General features: G+C 43.2%; 2 protein-coding genes across 2 annotated transcripts; both read left to right on the forward strand.

The window, feature by feature from the left end:
- Window positions 1-1,690: 1,690 nt before the first annotated feature.
- LOC123439112 (wall-associated receptor kinase 2-like) lies at window positions 1,691-6,348 on the forward strand. Its single transcript, XM_045115860.1, has 3 exons — window positions 1,691-2,662; window positions 3,780-3,950; window positions 4,930-6,348. Exons 1-3 carry the CDS (start codon window positions 1,738-1,740, stop codon window positions 6,096-6,098), a joined length of 2,265 nt encoding a protein of 754 aa, XP_044971795.1. The 5' UTR covers window positions 1,691-1,737; the 3' UTR covers window positions 6,099-6,348.
- A 2,269-nt stretch (window positions 6,349-8,617) lies between these two features.
- LOC123439113 (protein MOTHER of FT and TFL1 homolog 2-like) lies at window positions 8,618-12,008 on the forward strand. The gene is made up of 4 exons (XM_045115861.1): window positions 8,618-8,919; window positions 9,061-9,122; window positions 9,289-9,329; window positions 11,469-12,008. Exons 1-4 carry the CDS (start codon window positions 8,725-8,727, stop codon window positions 11,696-11,698), a joined length of 528 nt encoding a protein of 175 aa, XP_044971796.1. The 5' UTR covers window positions 8,618-8,724; the 3' UTR covers window positions 11,699-12,008.
- Window positions 12,009-22,470: the final 10,462 nt, after the last annotated feature.

Below are 22,470 nucleotides of genomic sequence, written 5' to 3' on the forward strand. Positions count from 1 at the left end.
TTCCTTGTCAGGTCAACTTTTTAAACTAGTGACAATATCTACTCCAGCAACGCCAACCCCCATGACGTTGCTGCTTCTGCCTCAGCGCCTCGTGGTCCTAACATGCTTGCTGACAATCTCTACTTCAGCAACGCCAACCCTCATGGCATTTCCAGCGTGGATAGAAACGTCAAATACCCAGGTGTTGCCATATGGTCTGCAATGCGAGCTAGTTCGGCGTTTGAATGTGCAGCAAAAACGCGAAAATAGACTGCGATTTTACGTGCAGCAGCAATGTCACGGACGGTGGCGTTTCTAAAAGGGTCAGATCGCGAAATACTTTTAAATCAAGTTCAGTTTGTGACACAAATTGTTAAAAGAGTCAGAACAGTGTAAAAAGCCCCAAAGGTAATTAAGAGGACGAGTAGGTCCGTAGCTTTAATTTGTGGCAATTTTGATAGTCCCCAATTTTAGCAATTTTGTCATTGTTGTAGGCGTAGAGTTTAGCAATTTTGACAGCCGGTCCGCAAGTTTAGCAATTTTGACGGCAAGTAAGTTTGTCGTTTTTGACAGTCAATAATGCTATACTTACGTAAAGATTTACATATGTTTACGGACCGGACTGATTTGGCTATGTTTGATTGAATTAGATGAAGGATTAGGCCCACCCATCTTGAAAATTAGAGGGTCAGTATTAAATTAAGAAAAAAGAAGAGTTAGTACGTAAGACTTCGTAGACTTTTAAGTAAGTCTAGCATTATTGTTCCATAAAAGGAGGCGTGTGCGTGTGGAGGCACTCTCTTAAATTGCTAGCCTGTACGTTTTCATGCATGGTGATGAGGACAAAATTGAAACGAGGAGTTTGCATGCGATGCATGGTCAATAATGATCTAGAAGCATCTTGCGCGTGGGGCCTGACTGACCTGAGGCATGGCATCATTCTCATCGCCACATTCGTTCTTAAATATAGTTCTTTTAATTTTTTTATTAAAATATTTTATACGGATGTATATAAACATATTATAGAATATAGATTCATTCATTTTGTTCGTTTGTATTTCCTTAATGAAATTTCTAAAAATATTTATATTTAAAAATAGAGGAAGTATATTCTAATCATACTTTGCATTTGATGAGCATATAACCCAATAGCCTCTTCTTCTTTAGATTTTCATCATTATCTATTGGCTCAAAGTATGTACCATATTTGAAAACTTCTTTATCTCTTCATCATATTTTATCTCTCGTTTTTGGATATACAGCGCCTCTTATATATATTGAAGATGATGACCGATTAAAACAACACATAATCAAAACATCAAATATACTATCTTTTCATCTATGTTTTATCTCTTCATCGTATTTTATCTCTCGTTCGTGGATACCTCCCTGTCCCAACTCCCAACCGTACCCTGATTGAAATTTTCAACACTACCTTGCTTTGCATGACTTGACAGCACACCCCAAAGCAGTCACGTACTTACATGGCGGGTGCAGCTGGGAGTAGACCCACGGAGCACACTTTCTTGTACAGTATGATCACTAGTATTTCATGATTCGTAGACATCTACTACAACGATCGGTTGAATGATTGCAAACAGTTCCCGCCTAATTGCAAGCTTCCAACGATACAATTTTTTTTTACAAGCTTTCCAAGTCGTTATGGGTCGTCGGTCGTCGGTGCTCGGCTGGAGTATTAAAGAAACAAACATCTCAACTTGTACCCCGAGCATGCCACCAGCGGCGTAGCACTCCTCCATGCCGTCCCACACATCAGCAGCTGCTTCTCTACTGGCACTGGCAGCATGGCTCGCCGTGGCGGCAGCGCTGCTTCGAGTTGGAGCAGCATCGCCGAGCAGCAGCTGCCAGAGGAAATGCGGCGACGTGGAAATCCCTTACCCGTTCGGCATCGTCCATTCGCCTGACGACGCCAACTGCGCCATGCCCGGCTTCAACCTGACCTGCAACGAGACCGGGATTAATGGGCGGCCATTTTTGGGCAACGTGGAGGTCGTCCGCGTTTCGCTGCAGCAAGGTCAGGCCCAGATGCAGAACCATATCTCCAGCTACTGCTACAACGCCACCTCGCACGGCATGGACGCCGACCCTTGGCAGCTCAACTTCAGGGGCACGCCCTACAGGATCGCCGACACCAACAAGTTCACCGTCATCGGCTGCCAAGCGCTGGCGTACATCCTGGGCACGCGCGCCAACAAGTACGCCAGCGGCTGCGTGGCCATGTGCCGGCGGGGAGGCGGCGGCGGCGGCGACGTGAGCTCCGCCCTCAGCAACGGCTCCTGCTCCGGGATAGGGTGCTGCCAGACCGCCATCCCCAAGGGGCTCCAGTACTACCGGGTGCGGTTCGACTCCGGCTTTGACACCACGGAGATCCACGACGTCAGCCCCTGCAACTACGCCGTGCTCATGGACGCCTCCAACTTCACCTTCCAGACCACCTACGCCACCTCGCCGGGGTTCAAAAGCACCTACGGCGGAGAGGCGCCGCTGGCGGTGGACTGGGTTGTCGGAAAGGAGACATGCGACGCGGCGCGCAAGAATTCCTCGTCCTACGCCTGCGTCAGCGACCACAGCGAGTGCGTCGACTCGCTCAACGGACCCGGCTACTTCTGCAAGTGCTCCATGGGCTACGGCGGCAATCCTTACCTGCAAGATGGATGCAAAGGTGTGTACCAACTCAAAAACACTAGTATCTGTAAATATAATTATAATATACTCCTATACGGCATTGCTATTCTCAATCTATTCATAAACCATCGAAAGATGCCTCCATGCATCGACCGATTCATTGATGCGTAGAACTTCTTTTTTTTAAATAATAACATTCCCTTCGATTTAAAATAAGTGTCTAAACTAAAGTTGAACCAAACTTAGTTCAAAGCCGCGGCACTTTTTTTTTTTTGGATCCGAGGGAGTATATTTTAATGAAATTTGGTTCAATGTTCGGAGTAATAATACGAGAATTAAAACTGAAAAAATATAGGATTTATTGTGTTTGATTATTGTATAGTTGATGAAACATATTTATTTATTTTAAAGAGCATAATATAGTAACTTATCTTACATGTTTGCATGTTGTAGTGAACTTTTTCCTGTGCACTGTTGCATAACAAAAATGCTAAACCTATAAAAAAATACAGGATTTTACACGATCTATTCATCTAATGATCAATCACAAACTTGCCGCCCCTGATTTTCAGTGGGGTGGGCCGCCTCCCTCTCCTATTGATCAATCACAATCTAAAAAATTAACCCACTTTGTAAAACCCTGTAAGTTGTTCGTACGTGCAGCATTACTGATTGCGTAATTAATGGGGCCAATCTTTTGTCATGTACTCCGTATGTACTCTCTCCGTTCCAAAATATAAGACCTTTTAGGGATTCCACTAGAAAACTATATACGGAGCAAAATAAATGAATCTATACTCTAAAATATGTCTGTGTACATCCGTATGTAGTTTAGTGCAATCTCTAGAATGTCTTATATTTAGGAACGGAGGGATTATCTTGCATGCTTAGTTGATATGCTTGTATGCTGAGAAATAGGTTGGTCAGGGCAATACATTTAAATGTACTCCCTCCGTACCTAAATATAAATCTTTTAAGATATTTCATTAGGTGTCTACATACGAAGCAAAATGAGTGAATCTATAATCTAAAGTATGTCTATATACATCCGTATGTAGTTCATTAGTGAAAACTCTAGAAAGACTTATGTTTAGGAACGGAGGGAGTAGAATATTTGATCATTGATTCCCTGAAAATATGATCTTTGGTGGCAGATATTGACGAGTGCACAGAACTGCCAAAATACCCTTGCTCTGTATCTGGAACATGCGAAAATATGCCTGGTGGATTCAACTGTACTTGCCCCAAGCATACCAAAGGCAACGCCCAAAATGGGATATGCGAGAAAAACCACACACTTGATCGTGGAGAAAAACTCGGTATTGGTACGTACACATCTCTGACGTATGTCTACTATCTATAACTATTACTTTTTTGAGAGTACATCTATATATAACTATTAATAAAGAAAATAGTTTATTTTATCATGCTGTTTTACAAAAAATCCCACATAGTTCTGATAATCAACCCACACTTCAGCTTTAAGTTGGGTTTTTTTGCTTTTGTAGAAAATTCTCTGATGTTTTTGATAATCAACCGCAATCCAATTTTAAGTCAGAATTTTTCTTTTCCAGTAAACCCCCTTATATTTGGGTTTAATCAATCCGCAGTGCAGATCAAATAATTTTAAAAAATACCATATCTATTAAACTCTAACTTCAAATTTAACATATTATATATGAAATTTGATTAGAAAATGTGCATGATATGAATATAATGTTATTTTACATGTTAACTATTTTGATAATATAATTTATGGTGCAAATTAATTAGTAGTATAGGATCCGTCTTTCTTTCATACCGGTGTCGATCCAGATTAAAAATAAATTCTTCGCTAAAACCATGATAGGAGCCGAAAGAAACCATCTATTGCCACACATGAACACCTCGTGAAAACCTCAAGAGAGAAAAAGCAGATTTGTCATCTTATGTCGAGAGAGACGTCTTAAGATTAATAGCATCTAATTGTGTCGTGATTGTGTGAGTACTGAGGCCACGTTAGCGAGGGTGAAAAGGAGGATAGGTGACAACACATATGGGATGTCATGTGTTGAGATTAATTAAATGGATAAATTGAGATCTTGAGCCATGGTTATTGGGCCAGAGGAGTGCGATATTCTTTCCCGTTGCAACGCACAACCTCTTTAATTTGCTAGTACAATCTAAGCACATGATATATCGACATTGTGTATAATTTCATTTAAGATTCCTAGTGCCAATTAATTCCATCTTTTACTAAATAAACACATGTTCTGTTTTGCCCCAAATGAGAAATGATGACTAACCTTGGTATATACTCTTCAGGAGCTTTTGGCGTTGTTCTGGTTGGCCTGGTCTGCATCCTTGCAGTAGAAATTATCCGTCACAAAAGGAGTATCAAGAGACAAGCGCTGATCAGGCAGAGTGATGAATACTATCAGCAGCACGGGGGGCAGATACTGTCAGAAATTATGAGAGTAGAGCGTAACATTGGGTTCACTGTCTACGCCAGAGGAGAGATCGAGGCGGCAACAAACGGGTTCGACAAGGCGAACATCATCGGGGAAGGAGGGCAGGGCACCGTGTACAAGGCGGTCCTCGATGTCGACGGCAAGGACACACATGTGGCCGTGAAGAGATGCATGGAGGTGGACGAGAGCAGGACGAAGGATTTCGTGCAGGAGCTGGTGATACTCTGCCGCGTCGACCATCCCAACATCGTCAAGCTCCTGGGTTGCTGCCTGCAGTTCGAGGTGCCCATCCTGATCTACGAGTACGTGCAGAACAAAACCCTGCAGGAGCTACTGCACAGCCAGCCGACCCTGTGTCGCGCCACCCTGGGGATCCGTCTGAGGATCGCCGCGCAGGCCGCCGCAGCGCTAGCGTACCTACACTCGTTGGCGCATCCGATACTCCACGGCGACGTGAAGCCCGCCAACGTCCTGCTCACCGACGGCTGGGTCGCCAAGGTGTCCGACTTTGGCTGCTCCACCATCGATGAGAAGACCCAGGTGGTGGCCAGAGGCACGGCGGGCTATGTTGATCCGGAGTACATTTTTGAGTACCAGCTCACCCAGAAGAACGACGTCTACAGCTTTGGGGTCCTCCTTCTGGAGCTCCTTACCGGGAAGAAGCCGCTGTCAAAACTCCGGAAGAGCCTGACGGTGATGGTTCAGGAATCTATGGAGGATGGCACGCTCCAACAGCTCTTTGACAGGGAAATAGTCGATGATGCTAGCATGGGATTGGCCCTTCAGGCCACAGAGCTGGCGACTCGATGCTTAGTCATGCCAGGGAGCAGGAGGCCGACGATGAGGCACGTTGCGGAGGAGCTCCGGCAGCTCGCAGATCAAGTGAAACAGCCGCTGGTGTGTGAGTATCACAGCCTCACAGTCACGGATGTGGGGAGCTCCATGTCGTCTGAGAGCGACACAACCACCGGGGTTTTCAGCCTTGAGAAGAAAGTCGCGCTGAGCACGGAATTCGCTAGATGAGATCATGACAAGTTAACATGCATATTGGAGATTGCTGCTACACTCGATCGGTTGTGTCGTGTCTTGGTTGCATCGCGTTTGTGGTGGTTTGCTTTACTTTATAAATAAAGCTGGAGGGAAGACTATTTTAATAAAAACTGTTTGTTAGTTATTAGCTCTATAACGGTACCACGTGTTTGTTGGTGTTGCTGCAATATGCATGTAAGTACTCATTTGAGACAGATTTACTACGGTTCAAATTTTCCTCTGAGTTTATGGTTTTGTCTCATATCCCTACATCTCGACTCTAATGATGAGGCAGTGGGCACAGCCCTTGAAATCTTATCTATCTACCTACTATATACTCCCTCCATTTCTAAATATAAGTCTTTTAAGCAATTTCACTAGATGTCTACATACGAAGCAAAATGATTGAATGCACACTCTAAAGTATGTCTATATACGTCTGTATATAGTCCACTAGTGAAATCTTTACAAAGACTTATATTTAGGAACGGAGGGAGTATATATTAAAACGACAATTTGGATTAACTATGCACACACACACACACCATATGAGAAGTGTGGCTCTAGATGATCAATCTGAAATATACTTCCTTTCGTTGTGTGACACATATTTTCCTAAATCATCTTTTAATCTATGATCATGTTTATATAATTTTTATTAACATATCTAACACCAATTAAAATAATTAGGTTCATTATTGAATATATCTCCATATCATATATATTCGTTATTATAAAATGTTCATATTGTTTTTTATAAACATGGTCAAACTTCATGAAATCCGCCTTCACCGCTGTCTTCAACTTGACCATAAACTTTCTTATTAGTGATAGTTGGCTTTCATCTCCGCCTCCGACTGAATGAAGTCTAGGATGGCATGCTACTCCGCCGCCTCCTTCGGTTGAGTCACCTTAGTCTCCGGCCATGCATACTGAAGCCCGCGGGCATGGGATCTGCGTCCTCCGCCTCCACCTCCTCTATGGCAGAGGACGCAGATCCGATCATGCAATTTGCGTACTTATCATGCTCATTTATTACCCTCTTTATTTATTTACTACATATTAGTTTTTTCTTAAAATCATCTTTTAATCTATGATCAAGTTTATATAATTTTTGTTAACATCTCCAACACCAATTAAGATCATTGGGTTTATTATCGAATATATATTCACATCATATATATTTGTTATTATAAAATGTTCATAAAGTTTTTTTATAAACATGGTCAAAATTTACGAAATCCGCGTTCACTTGTGTCTCCAACTTGACCATAAACTTTCTTATTAGTGGTAGTTGGCGTCCACCTTCGCCTCCGATCGGATGAAGTTGAGGATGGCCTGCTACTCCGCCGCCTCCTCCGCTTGAGCCACCTCGATCTCTGTCATGGTGTCGGCCATGTTAAAGCCCGCAGGTAGGCCTCAGATCTGCGTCCTTTGCTTACACCTCCTGTATGGCGGAGGACGCAGATCCGGCCATGCAATTTGCGTAGTTATCATGCTCATTTATTACCTTCTTTATTTATTTTTCTTAAATCATGTTTTAATCTATGACCAAGTTTATATAATTTTTATTAACATCTCTAACACCAATTAAGATCATTAGGTTTATTATTGAATATATCTTCACATCGTATATACTTCCTTCGTCTCAAAATTTTTGTCTTAGCTTTATTTAAAAATAAATGTATCTAAATACTAAAACGTGACTAGATACAATCATATCTAGACAAATTTAAGACAAATTTTTTGTAACGGATAGAGTATTTGTTATTATAAAAAATTTATATTGTTTTTTATAAACATGGTCAAACTTCATGAAACCTGCCTTCACCTCTGTCTCCAACTTCACCATAAACTTTCTTATTAGTGGTAGTTGGGGTTCATCTTTACTTTTTACCGAATGAAGTCGAGGATGGTCTGCTACTCCGCCGTCTCCTCCGCCTTAACCACCACGATCTTTGTCACGGTGTCGGCCATGCTGAAGCCCGCAAGCACCGGATCTGCGTCCTCCGCCTCCACCTCCTCTGTGACCGCCTCCTCCTCCAGTTGTGGTGAATCCGAAGGCAGGTCGACATCAATCCAAGCATCGTGCATCCAGTTCTTCTTCGGCGGCCGTGACTGTCCCTCCCGAGTACTTCTTCGTTAATCTCAAGATAAGATGTCGGCTTACTCTCTTTACATGTGTATTAAAAAGAAAACCGAGAACAAGGAAGCGCATGCACCTGGCTAGGCGAGTGACGGTAAACAACTAACTGGCCCGCTGCATTGCATGCGCACACGCATGCAGCTGCTGGCAGCGCGCACCCAGATCATCACGGCACACGTGGCACGCCGCTCCTTCCAGAGGCCGGCCGTGTCCCGGCGACGTGTCGCCTGAGCCGTGCATGGATGATCCATGCACGCATCAGCGAGCGATACGTACGTATGCATAGGCCGGCTGCATGCACGCATGGCGCCAAGGCAAGAGAGGAGGGTAGGGTAGGGTGGCCCAAATGCAAGTCCCAACCCCCGTGACAAAACCCTCAGTCAATCCGCCGCTATATACACGCCGGCAGGCGTCATATTTCCAGGTCTCGATCGTCGGAGAAGGAGGAGGAGAGGAAACATATATAACGGCGACATGTCCCGTTGCGTGGATCCGCTGGTGGTGGGGCGGGTGATCGGCGAGGTGGTGGACATGTTCGTGCCGTCGGTGGCCATGGCGGTGGCCTACGGCGCCAGGGACCTCAGCAACGGCTGCCACGTCAAGCCCTCCCTGGCCGCCGACCAGCCGCTCGTCCGCATCTCCGGCCGCCGCAACGACCTCTACACCCTCGTGCGTCCCGCCGCCACCTCTGGATTTGTTCATATATATGCATGGGGACTTGTTAATTTATGATTGCCTGCATGCCTGGAATGGATGCGTGGTTGGTGATCGATCCATCCATCATCCATGTACTTGTACTACATGCTGCAGGTGATGACGGATCCCGACGCGCCTAGCCCCAGCGAGCCCACCATGAGGGAGTACCTCCACTGGTATGTATGATTTGGCACCTCACTTGACGATTAAACAAGTGTCAATTCCATGCACCTCCATGCATGCATACATGCGCGCATCATCATCAGGTTTCTTTTATTAACTGAGTTCTACTTCTACTCTACTCACTGTCACCGTGTGCGTTTTATTCATCTGTGTCTGCAGGATAGTGGTTAACATACCGGGTGGAACAGATGCAACTAAAGGTCAGTACGTTATTTACGACTAACGGATCGTTAATTAATTTCATATATAGCACTCTCAATGCATTGTGCTCCCAGTAAGTTTAATTAACCATTAATATGTAAATTGCACTCTTATATTATCATTCTCGCGCGCCCCTCATGGTATTGCCGATGGACATCTTTGGTTATAGTAGATATATCCAAATTTTTATTTCAAATTTTAATTTGGTGACTTTGTACTTTGGGGGTGGGGTGGGTTGGGTGGGGGGGGGGGGGTCTTATTCCTTTTCAGTTAAATCATTAGCCACCATTCAATTTTATGTCTGGGGTCCGCACCTAGTTCTCCCAATATTGTTGTTTTAACACTTTATGAGTAAACATTTGAGCATTGGGGACACACTCCACACATCTCGATGAGTAGAGTTATAGTTGTTTTCACACTTAGCATCTAGCATCATGTTAGTTAAGGCTTTTAATTGGGAGCTAAAGATTTCTCTCTTCTTTCATTTCTTCAAGATTCTCTACCATGTCTGTTTACACCATGAATTAAAGTGCTACTCAAATTAGATTTTTTTTCTCACTTGAGTAAATCAATGATATACATAAGCTGTGATTATTGTAATGTTTCCACACTTTGATGTCTCTATTAATGGTCTTATTAGCAATCTTCACCCTAAGTGCCTGCTTACACCTTATGGATGTTGATGATTTAATAGACAAAGCACTACAATAGTAAAAACACATTTGATGAATATATAACTTACATATAACTAAACCCACCTCCACCCACCCCTACATCGCACACACATACAAACACATACTCCATACCTACCATATGTTGCCAATATGTTGGTCATTGTGCCAGGTTCTTCTCATGCTCGGGACGTCTTTGGATCATACGTAAAATCCTCTATCTCACCTAAGACCCAACCGTCACATATAAGAGATAGCTTATGTCATTACGTATGCCCTTATATATATATATGTCATGACCATACACAAACATGTCGTTTTCCATTTATCGTTCTATGTCGATACCTAGTGGTTTTGACACGCGCACATGCATACTATGATTGCTCACGCATGCCTTTATTGCGATATGGACGGTTAGAATTCGATTTTCCCAACAAGTTCTTCGTCTTTCTACCGTCCGGTTAATCTATTTTTCTTTCTATTTTAACCGGTAATTTTTCACCAACGAGATTATGACATTAGTTCAGCAACCACAAAGCCTGACGCCGTGTGTCAACTGGTCTCGCATCCTTTTACAATACAACCCATTCGTTCTAATAGAGTATTTTGTGAACCTTGTCATATATTTAAGAAAATAGTTGTTGCAAAAAAAAAAGTTACTCGAGTCCATACTTTCCATTTTAAAACAAAAATAGACTGGTACATAGTGATATATTCCTATGGGAAATAAATAGTTATAATTAAGTTGATGTCTCCACAACATTTACATGACATAAAATGAACAGCATGTCACAGGATTTCATTCTTTTAAGGCCTTCCACCGTGCGTCGTGCCCGGCATTTACTTATTATGCCATCCCAGTTTGTGGTTGCTGAATTGTGTTTCTACGTGCTGATTTCATTGTACGTTTGTAGGAAAAACAGACATAAAGATAGGCAGAAAAGAGATACACAAGCAATGAAATACAAAAAAAAAAGAATAAATAAAGTGGAGTGAGTGTCTTAACACACCGCGATGCCAACGCAGCCTTAGATGACCGGCCGCATGCACCTACATATGTACCCAAGCCCAAGTAACAAAACAAACTTGTTTGGTGGCCGCTTCCTGCGATGACCACATAAAAGAGGATACGGCGCATAAAATATCCACGATAACGACGACGGTGCTCCAAGATTCTACTCTTATATATCCTCCTAATCTTATGTGCACCACGCGTGCGATGCATTGCCAGCATTGACGCAAGCATGGCCGCCGCAACGGCGCCGCGCCGCCGGGCGGCACGGCTGCCGCCAAGCGTTCGTCCGGGAAGCGTCCCACGTGTATATCCCTGCATGCATGCAGTACAGATACACCGTACCTGCTAGCTTTCTTTTTTTTTGCCGCACGGTGGATATATTACGGCCGATCAAGTGTGTGTATATAGGAGTATATATTTACGTACATATTTATGTAAGTTAGCGTTTGCAGGTGAGGTGGTGGTGCCGTACATGGGGCCGCGGCCGCCGGTGGGGATCCACCGGTACGTGCTGGTGCTGTTCGAGCAGAAGACGCGCTTCCCCTACGTGGACGCGGCGTCGCCGGAGGACCGCGCCTACTTCAACACCCGCGCCTTCGCCGGCAACCACGAGCTCGGCCTCCCCGTCGCCGTCGTCTACTTCAACTCCCAGAAGGAGCCCTCCGGACACCGCCGCCGCTGAGGCATGCAATTAATCACGCTGCATGCCAAACAGAGCGATGCAGACTTATCCCGGTGAAGAATAATAGCCGAGCTTCCATATATATATATGCATGCCAGCAACTGCTATGTGTTGCTTTTAATTACTGTTGTGTAATCGCACTGTGCTTGTGTATGCATGCATGAGATGAGATGCATGGGAACCGATATATTTTGGGGTTTTGCAGCATAAGTCTGCATGCCTCCGCGCGACGGGTGTTTCCCGCCGCGCCTTCTTGTAATAATAGTAGAATGCAGCCGCGCTTAGTAATTTCTTCTTGTTTGGTCCTCAATTATCATGCATACTACTCCCTCCGTTCTTAAATATAAATCTTTTAAGATATTTCACTAGAAGTCTACATACGGAACAAAATGAGTGAATCTATACTTTAAAGTATGTCTATATACATCCGTATGTAGTTCACTAATGAAACTTCTTTAAAGACTTATATTTAGAAACGGAGGGAGTATCATGCATAGTCTCTTACCGTCTTTGTACCTGCCATCGTGTGTTACAGGGGCGGAACTACGTCCAAGGCAGCCCGGGCTACAGCCCGGGTCTTGGCCCGTGTAGTCCCTTTCTATGCTCTGTATGTTTCATAAAAATATTAAGCTACATGCAGTCTAGCCCGTGTCCTGGGTAAAATTGAGTCGGGCTACGCAAAGCTGAAAGCCCAACAAAGCAGCGACGGAGAACGGACTCCCGATCGGGCTAGCTAGGTCGAAAAAAAGGGTTTGCCCCTGATCACGCTCGTTCCTCTTCCGATCGGCACAAGTCACGGAACCGTCGCGCACATCGTTCTATCACACCGAGTCGCCGCCCATCCAGTGCGGCACAGCGCGCGGCAGTGCCCAACGCCGCCGAGATCCGCCCCACGACGGCCGCCGCCCGCCCGTGACACGCTCGCCGTCGCACCAGCGCTTGCCATTGCCGGTTGTGTTTCTTTTTCTACGTTGGCTCATCAAGTCATCAGCACCAGGCACCAGCGCTTGTCTTGTAATTTCTTCATGCCCGCTGGCGGTCGCACCAACGCTCGCCGTAGTACTCTGTAGCAGTTCTAGACTTCTAGTTTCTCTTTTTTTTTCAGTCCTCCAGATTGCTCTTCTAGTTGGTAGTTTCTCTTTTTGTTCAGTTAACCAAAGAGACTGCTACAAGCCTACAACCTACAGTCTACGGACTACATTTGGTTTATACCGTCCACCAAAGAGACCGCCTCTTCTTAAACGTTCGTAGAACTGCTACAGCCTACAGAGTACTAACTACTAAGTACATACTACAATTATGTAGTTAGCTAGCTGTTTCAGAATTTTTACTAATTTAATTTGTTCTGCTTACACAGAAGATGAAGGGGAAAAAAAGATCAAAGCCATGTTCAGCAAGACCGGTGTCGTCCTATTTTCCGTCACTGTCACAACTTGCCAATTCAAACCAACCTCGTGAGAGTGCTGCCGAAAATTCTGATACAAATGTCGATGAAAGTGGGACAATTTTTGGACATGGAGAAGCTAGTACAATCCTGCAAAGTTCAACCACCGGTACAAGATAATCCTGATCCTCACAATGTTATTAATCCAGAACATGATAACAATAGCATAGATGAAGAGAATGCTAGTGTTGAGCTTAATCCAGATGACATCGTGGCGGATCCGGGCCTTCGCAAACCGATTGAGGAGCTAGATGTAAACATCAGAGATGCTGCTAGGAGAGAGTATTTGGTAATGGGTGCATGCCAACCAATTGGTCATAAGTTTCCTGCAAAATTAATTGGAAGCCAGATGCGGAGATTTCAGGATAAGTGGTTTAAAAGGTATGATTGGTTGGAATATAGTGTAGCAAAAGACGCTGCATTTTGTTTTCACTGTTTTCTCTTTAAACAACCACGAGCAGAAAATTTTGGTATAGAATCATTTACGAAGGTTGGTTTTAGCTATTCGAAGAATGGAATTGAAGCTTGTGATCTTCATGTTGGTAAGGATATGAATAGTGCTCACAATAAAGCTAGAAAATATTATGACGCCTTTAGAAATCAGCGGCAAGGTGTGGATTATGTGTTCGCAGCTGCCACCAAGAAGGACGAGGAAGAATATAAAGCTCGTGTTACAATTATGATAGGCATTGCAAAAAAAATTCTATTGCAAGCTCTTGCTTTTCGTGGGCATGATGAGTCTCGTAGCTCAAACAATCAAGGTAATTTTCTTGAGATGCTGAAATGGTATAAAGGGAAGGATGAAAAGGTTGCAAAATTGCTTGACAATGCTCCTGGAAACCGTCAAATGATCTCACCAACAATACAAAAACAGATTTGCAAAGCGTGTGCTGAAGTTACCACCAAAGCTATTATTGATGACATTGGGGATAAAAAGTTTGCGGTACTTATTGATGAGGCACGGGATGCATCTATTAAGGAACAAATGGCCATGGTTTTGAGGTTAGCCGCTACGACATCTACATTTCTTCTACTTGAGTGAATCAAAATTATAAAGTATGCTAATTTTGTTTTTCTTTTATGTAGGTATGTCAACAATGAGGGACAGGTGATAGAAAGATTTGTTGGTGTCAAGCATGTTCCAGACACGACATCTGCTTCACTGAGGATAGCCGTGGACGGTATGTTAAAATCTCTTGGTTTATCCATCTCTAGTGTGAGAGGTCAAGGTTACGATGGGGCATCAAATATGAGAGGACAATTTCATGGCTTGCAAAGACGCATATTAGATGAAAACCCATATGCCTTCTATGTCCATTGTTTTGCCCATCAGTTGCAGCTAGTGGTTGTGTCTGTTGCCAAGTGTTGTTCCTCTGTCTTGGACTTCTTTAATTATGCCACCATGATTGTCAACACAGTTAATGCTTCTTGTCATAGAAAAGATAAATTGCTGCAAAGTCACCATGATGAGATTGTGAACAAAATTGAGACCGGAGATATCTTCACAGGAAGAGGAAAGAACCAAGAAACTAATCTTGCAAGGCCAGGGGATACTCATTGGGGATCTCATCATAAAACCTTATGTCGTCTTGTTCACATGTGGAAACCTGTCCTACATGTATTAGAGAATTTGAGTGATGATGCCACTAATGCAACACAGAAAACCACTGCTTCAGGTTTATTGGGAAAAATGGAAAGCTTTGAGTTTGTTTTTATAATGCACCTTATGATAAGAATTCTTGGGAAGACTAATGACTTATCAACATGCTTGCAAAAGAAAGATTAAAACATTGTTCGTGTTGTAGGGCTGATAGGTACTACATCGAAGGAAGTTGAGAATATGAGAAACACGGGTTGGAATGAAATTTTTGAACAAACAAAGGGCTTTTGTCTTGAGCATAAAATTGTTGTGCCAAATATGGAAAATAAAATACCAGCTAGAGGTCGTTCGAGGGGTCGTGGCAGCCAGTTAGTAACTTATTATGATCATTTCCATTATGAAATATTTAATGTGGTGCTTGATCAAATTATTGTTGAGATGAATAATCGCTTTGCTGAAAGATCTACTCAATTATTGAGGTGCATAGCTTGTCTTGATCCACGGAATTCTTTTGCTAATTTTGATATTGACAAGTTAGTTGAACTTGCAAGAATGTATGCGATGACTTCTCCCCATATGAGTGTATAGTCCTTCGGGACCAACTTGGCACATTTATTGTTGATGCAAGAGATGATTCGGGCTTTGCAAATTGTATTGATCTCGGGAACCTTGCTCTGAAGATGGTTCAAACGGAGAGACACATGACCTTTCCATTGGTATACCGTCTTATTGAGTTTGCCTTGATTTTGCCGGTTGCAACAGCTACAGTGGAAAGAGCATTCTCAGACATGAAGATTATTAAGACAGATTTGAGGAACAAGATGAATGACGGCTGGATGAATCATAGTATGTTATGCTATATTGAGCGAGATATATTTGCAAATATTGAAGATGAAAAGATTTTGGAGCATTTCCAAAGTATGAGGTCGCGCAAAAGACAAATACCCCGTTCAGCTAGTGGTACGTTACTTTCTTAGCAATACAATTAATGTATGTATTCATCCATTACTTCTTTTTGATTAATTTTCTTATCTTTGATGTAGGTTATGGTTCTTCTCCGGTGATTGATGAGGAAATGGTGGGCTAAAGATAAGAGAAAAGTTTCATTTTGTAGGTATTAAAATGTGTCCTAATTATGCGATTATGGAACAATATATTTTTTGTGCTTTTCTAGTGTCATTTGGTTAAAAACTGGACATACTTTCACTTCAGAAGTTTAATTATGCATTTTAGTTTGGTTTGACTTATATATTCTGATATGAATAGAAGATTAGAAGGTATTTTTTGGGTAGTTTTTGTCCATCACAACTTAGCCCCGGTCTTTGCCAATTTCTGAGTCCGCCACTGGTGTGTTAATTTTCTTTCGATTTCTGAGATCTCTAGATACATACTTCCTCTTTACCTAAATACTTATACTCCCTCCGTTCCTAAATATAAGTCTTTTTAGAGATTCTACTAGAAGACTACATACGTATGTATATAGACATACTTTAGAGTGTATATTCACATATTTTGCTTCGTATGTAGTCACCTAGTGGAATCTCTTAAAAGACTTATATTTAGGAACGGAGGGAGTACTTGGGAAGAACTACTTTTTTTAACATAGTACAGACACAAGTCCTCATATACACACGCATACACTCATCCCATAAACACGCACACACACATCCTATCCCTATGAGCACCTTTAATTTTTCTCCAACTACAAGTATTTAGATACAAAGGAAGTAGTAAATATGCACCCACTTTGCATGATCGCTCCCTCCGTTTATAATACCTGTAGTGGTCTTAGTTAGCGGAGGGACTACATGCCAATTTTTCTTTCTTTCTTATTTTGTTTTACTTTCAGGTGGGGCCAACAGAAATAAGGTCCCAAAAATCTACGAAATTTCAGGACTTTTTCACCCGAAATTAGCAAACGAATTTGGTAAGGGTATCTTGGTGCACGTAGCTTCCCCTTGCGGAGGGAGAAAGAGCCCGGGCACTTTGGATGTATAGTACACAGTTTCTTCTATATTTCTGTAAGAGTTCGTTGTCAGGACTCGAACTCGTGATTTTGTAACCACAGGGCAACAACTTTACGCTATGCCAAGCCAACAAATGAATTTTGTATTAGAAAAATAGGGTAGAATGTACACTATTTTCCTTGCAAAAAAAAGTAGGATTGTTACACTATTTAACTCATCGTACACATCAGGTGTAGTCTGTATAATAATCTGGAACTCGACCCTACTATCACTAGTGAGGTGGGTTACGTGTACTACCATAAGGCTGAGGTACATGTACTGTGATATTTTCTTCGTCCAAAAATATTTGTGATAGAAATGAATGTATGTAGATGTACTGTATTTTAGTTCTAGATACATGCATCTATTTTTATCCATTGATGCGACAAGTAATTCTGAACGGAGGAAGTAGTATATATGTTCAGGCTCTATTTGCAATTGTTGGACGTTTAAATTTAAATAATATCAGTTTTTTGAATGATACTGAAATTTCACGTTGTCCACACAAGAAATTCCAACCGAAAGAACCCTGATTTATGCATGCATGATGATATTCTTTTTTCCTCCATCACAAAGCTGAATATTTTAAAAAATAGCATCCTTTGAATATTAGATGTCACTGATTTAGTAGTAGTTCTCATGGTTTTGTTGGGTAACCGAGACCTGAGATCTCAGTTCAATTGAAGTGTGAAGTGTGCAGGCGACGATCTTTACCGCCCATTCTGGATAGGCGGGGAGGCCCATCTAAATAATCTTGCCCAGTTTGTCGCCATGTTAGTAGTACTCTACACTGCAGTGCCAAACTTCTCAAACAAGCATGCCATTAAGATAGCCTATGACCCAAGGACGCAGTCTTGCCTTCAGGATTTTTTTCTAACAAGAAGATCGCTATAATCATTTTTTTCCTATTAAGATTGCTACTACCCATTGCTACCATCCCTCAATCCCTAATTCTACTATCCACCAGACCCATTGCTCCAATTGCGAAAATCGCGTGCCTACGCACAGACACCAGCGAGAACTCCGCTCGCCATACTCGAGTTTCCAGGCGCTATATGCACGGTCAGACCGCATGGCTGAGCGCCTCCCATCAACCGTCGGTTCACTCCACATCAGGTCCTTGCAAAGCGCCAGATTACCGAGCAATCAATGTAAATCCGAGGTGCATCATATTACCGTTCTGAAATCCAGCCATTTGTGAGGTATAGATCCTTGTTATTATACTCACAAATTATATCACTTATGTTAAATATAATTTATTGGATTAATGGCGAATCTACTTTTATGTTTAAGTAAAAGGTATGATTTGAATGCTGAAGGCTTCTTAGATTTTCGCAAAAAAAGGTGGCTTCTTATATTGGAATGAGATATTTTCATAGGAATTTTATTGTGCTTTTGCTGCCTTTATTTTCATTAGGTTTGAGTTTAGAGATCTTACAATTTGTCTTATGTGATTGCATGTATCTTCACTCACATCATTGTAAATTCAAGAGCTTTAAACTCTTGTGATTTTTTTAAAGTCACGGTATATCCATATTGTTGTAGTTCCTATTTTCGTCTTCTTACGTTTTAGAATCCAATGTTTTCAAAACTATTTCTTAAATATGAATCAACTGCCAAAACATGGTGGTATAGTCATATGCAAACCACATACTATTACTAGTATTAATAGGCCCGAAATTTTTGTTTCGCCCCGGACCCTCAAAATATCAGGACCGGCCCTGCCGATTCTAAGCGGACCCTTAGACTTTATTCTTACCGTTTTATCGATGGAGATCGCAAAGTCCTATGATTGTATAAATGAGGTGACGTTTCTAAAAAAAACACCCGAGCATTTGTGCCAGAACTGCGGTGAAGAAATCTGTGTCACACAAGGAAAGGCAGGATAATTTGAATTGCTTGCTCACGTCGTCTTCATACGTAACGCATCGCTCAACTTAAGCCACACTTTTCATATGGTGTGTGCATAGTTAATCCAAACTATCATTATAAGAGTCTCTTCAGAGTCCCTCCGCTCCACGACCCCGTTCCCGGAGCATCTGGAGCTGTACTTGAAAATCGCAGAGCAAGGAAACAGGTGCTCCCCAGATTCTGGGATTCGTGGAGCCGGTGAATTGTGAAACAATTCCTAATTATATACAGTAGGTAGATAAATAAGATTTCAGGGCTGGGTCCACCGGCTCATCATTAGAGTCGACATGTGGGGATATGAGACAAAACTGTTGAGTAAACAGGCAATTTTCCGAGTAGATTAATCCACAAAATAATAACTAGCATGTCATTGACTAGACTAATGACATACTGATCTTGAGCTAACCTAGCACATACTACGCATATAGTGGATACATCTATGCAAACAAATAGTACTGCTAGAATAAATACGAACAAGAGGATAAACGATTCATACCCTCCAATCGGCCAGTTGGCCGTAGCAGCAGCAGCGGCGGCGGCGGCAGTATCCTCTGCCGTCTTCTTCTCGGCTTCCTCGCGGAGACGATCAGCTTCGCTTGGTGAAGACATGGCGATGACGAGGGCGACGCGGACGTAGACGAAGCAGACAGACGGAGGCGAGCAGTCGCGTGATCGCTCCCCAAAAACCTAATCGCCCCTCTCCCGTACAGGAACCGGAGAGGCGAGGTTTCGGAGGCCTGCTCTCCCGTCGACCGTGTACGCGGTAAACGGGACGGAGTCGCCGGCGGCAGCAGCAGTCAAGGAAGGAACGCGTGAGGCAGATGTGATCTGATTCTCGTGACGGCTAGGGTAGGCGATCGCGTGCTTATAAAGGCGGCTGGGTGGAGAGACGTGGGCCAAGCCCACGTTCGAGTCGGTAACAGCCACGATCCGACGTCTCGGATCGTTCCTTGTCCGTTACGTATTCTCCGTTCCTGACCGGCAAAAATAAGCGCGTAGATATGAGCTCGGCTCGGCTCATTCCCGCGTCGCGTCGCGTCGCGGCGTGGCGAGGCGCGCGGCGGCGGAGGAGTGCGCGAGGGCACCTTCTCTTCTCACTCTCCAATAGCATGTGGAAGAGAGACCCTTATAAAGGGGTCCAAACTCTCCTCCACTAGCGGGGTGGGACTAAACTCCCACCACCTTGCCATGCCACCACCTAAATGGGCCCTTGTAGATTTTCTGAAATTCTCTAATGGGCCTAAGGCCCACCTCCAAATTTCAACAATCCCCCACCAGATCTCAAGGGCACATCGTGTTCCCTCATTCCAATCACTGTTTTAATATACCAGCATTTCAGTGAAGACCTACTAAGGTTGAGCTTCACCTAGAACAAGTAGCTACACTCCTTTACAACTGAGCAATGGACTATGCCTTGAATTGTCAGCTTGGCGTAAAAGAGCTTCACCACAAGTCTTACTAGTACTAGACTGCCGAAGGTGACCCCTCGGGTGGAACATATTAGTCACACCCCTGGCCTATTCATGAGTTTACTAGAGATCACCCAAACCTCATAGACTGTGACCAGCAGTCAAGCTCATATAGGTGTGTTCCTCCAAAGATCGCTCTGTAGGACAGCATCTTGCTTACATATAAGCTTTAGAACACATTAAGACAGTAGTCATCCTACCATACAGTATCCGAGAGTATTGCATCTCCAACGGAGTGGGTTAGTAAAGTTACTCTCCTCAGTTCACCACTGGCTTGTTTTCCCAGGTCCTACTTCACGGGATCTCCGATCATATAGGTTGGGTTACTACCATGGCAACTCATGTGGGTCTCATACCCATCTCCCTCGATGCACTATCTATCACAACACGTGATAGCCCTTTAGTAAAGGGATCTGCCAGATTCTTAGCCGTTTGGATATAATCCAACACTATCACTCCGGAGTTTCTCAAACGTCTGACAGACTTCAATCTCATTCTTATATGTTTGTTGGACTTCATATTGTCCTTTGAACTCTTCACTTTAACAATAACCGTCTGATTATCGCAGATCATAAGGATAGCCGGAACCGGCTTCTCAACCACAGGTAAGTCCATCAAAAGATCTCGAAGAAATTCTGCTTCGACACCAGATGTGTCTAATGCTGTTAATTCTGCTTCCATTGTCGATCTTGTTAAGATCGTTTGCTTGCAAGACTTCCAGGAAACAGCACCACCCCCAAGAGTAAACATATACCCAGTAGTGGCCTTCATCTCATCAGCATCAGAGATCCAATTCGCATCACTATACCCTTCAAGTACCGATGGGAATCCCGTATAGTGAAGCCCGTGGTTGACAGTACCTTTCAAGTAGCGCATAATTCTTTCAACAGCACGCCAATGAACATCGCCCGGGTTTGCAACAAACCGGCTAAGTTTGCTCACAGCAAACGCGATGTCAGGCCTCGTTGCGCTAGCTAGTTACATAAGTGAACCGATAATTTGAGAGAATCTCAATTGATCTATAGCTGTGCCTTTAAACTTTCGAATAAGCACACTAGGATCATATGGTGTTTGATAAATTTTGCAGTCTGAATATCCAAAGCGACTCAAAATCTTATCAACATAGTGGGATTGCAGAAGTGTAATCCCACCCTCATCATCTCTCAACAGCTTGATGTTCAAGATAACATCAGCCACCCCAAGGTCCTTCATCTCAAAGTTTTGAGGCAGAAAAGACTTAACCTCCTCAATTACTTTGAGGTTGGTTCCAAATATCAGTATGTCATCAACATACAAGCACAATATAACTCCTTCGCCCCCACCATGGCGATAGTATACACATTTGTCAGCTTCATTAACAACGAAGCCAACAGATGTCAGAGTTGTATTAAACTTCTCATGTCATTGCTTAGGTGCTTGTCTCAGACCATATAAAGATTTCAGCAACTTACACACCTTTCCTTCCTGACCTTCTATCACAAAGCCATCTGGCTGTTGCATATAGATTTCCTCATTTAGCTCTCCATTCAGGAAAGCCGTCTTAACGTCCATTTGATGAACGAGAAGACCATGAGAGGCCGCCAATGAGAGTAGTACTCTAATGGTGGTCAGTCTAGCCACAGGTGAATAAGTATCGAAGAAATCTTCCTCTTCTTTCTGGGCATAGCCCTTGGCCACAAGCCTAGCCTTGTACTTTTCAATCGTACCATCGGGTCTAAGCTTCTTTTTGAACACCCACTTGCATCCCAATGGTTTGCAACCATAGGGACGATCAGTGATTTCCCATGTCCCGTTAGCCATGATGGAATCCATCTCGCTACGGACCGCAACTTTCCAGTAATCAGCATCTGGAGAAGCATACGCTTCTGAAATAGAAGTGGGATTATCATCCACGAGGTATACGAAGAAATCATCACCAAAGGTCTTTGCAGTCCTTTGTCTCTTGCCCCTACCACGGGCTTCCTCGTCATCCTCCTCAGGATTTTCATCATGTGTTTGTTCATAATATTCCATAGGAATGGCAGGCTCAGGAGTTATCTCAGATTCTTGTCTAGAAGTGCTTTGCATATCTCTCATGGAAAATATATCCTCAAAGAATGTAGCATCCCTCGACTCCATTATTGTACCGACCTTCACGTCAGGTACCTCAGATTTCACTACTAGAAATCCATAGCCTACGCTATTCTTAGCGTATCCCAAATTAACGCAATCCACAGTCTTTGGTCCAAGCTTACGCTTCTTGAGGATCGGTACATTGACTTTCGCCAAGCAGCCCCAAGTACGTAAGTACGAGAGTGTCGTCCTTCTCTTCGACCACTCCTCGTAGGGAGTGACCTCATTAT

The sequence above is a fragment of the Hordeum vulgare genome, chromosome 3H (assembly GCF_904849725.1).
Source record: "Hordeum vulgare subsp. vulgare chromosome 3H, MorexV3_pseudomolecules_assembly, whole genome shotgun sequence".
Classification (NCBI taxonomy): Eukaryota; Viridiplantae; Streptophyta; class Magnoliopsida; order Poales; family Poaceae; genus Hordeum; species Hordeum vulgare.

What these genes read in the sequence shown, in the direction of transcription:
- LOC123439112 (XM_045115860.1), top strand. Translation starts at nt 1,738, where the DNA reads ATGCCGTCCCACACATCAGCAGCTGCTTCTCTACTGGCACTGGCAGCA. An exon ending in CCTGCAAGATGGATGCAAAG is followed by an intron (nt 2,663 to 3,779) that starts GTGTGTACCAAC and finishes CTTTGGTGGCAG; the next exon opens with ATATTGACGAGTGCACAGAA. An exon ending in TGGAGAAAAACTCGGTATTG is followed by an intron (nt 3,951 to 4,929) that starts GTACGTACACAT and finishes TATACTCTTCAG; the next exon opens with GAGCTTTTGGCGTTGTTCTG.
- LOC123439113 (XM_045115861.1), top strand. Translation starts at nt 8,725, where the DNA reads ATGTCCCGTTGCGTGGATCCGCTGGTGGTGGGGCGGGTGATCGGCGAG. An exon ending in ATGAGGGAGTACCTCCACTG is followed by an intron (nt 9,123 to 9,288) that starts GTATGTATGATT and finishes CTGTGTCTGCAG; the next exon opens with GATAGTGGTTAACATACCGG. An exon ending in TGGAACAGATGCAACTAAAG is followed by an intron (nt 9,330 to 11,468) that starts GTCAGTACGTTA and finishes TAGCGTTTGCAG; the next exon opens with GTGAGGTGGTGGTGCCGTAC.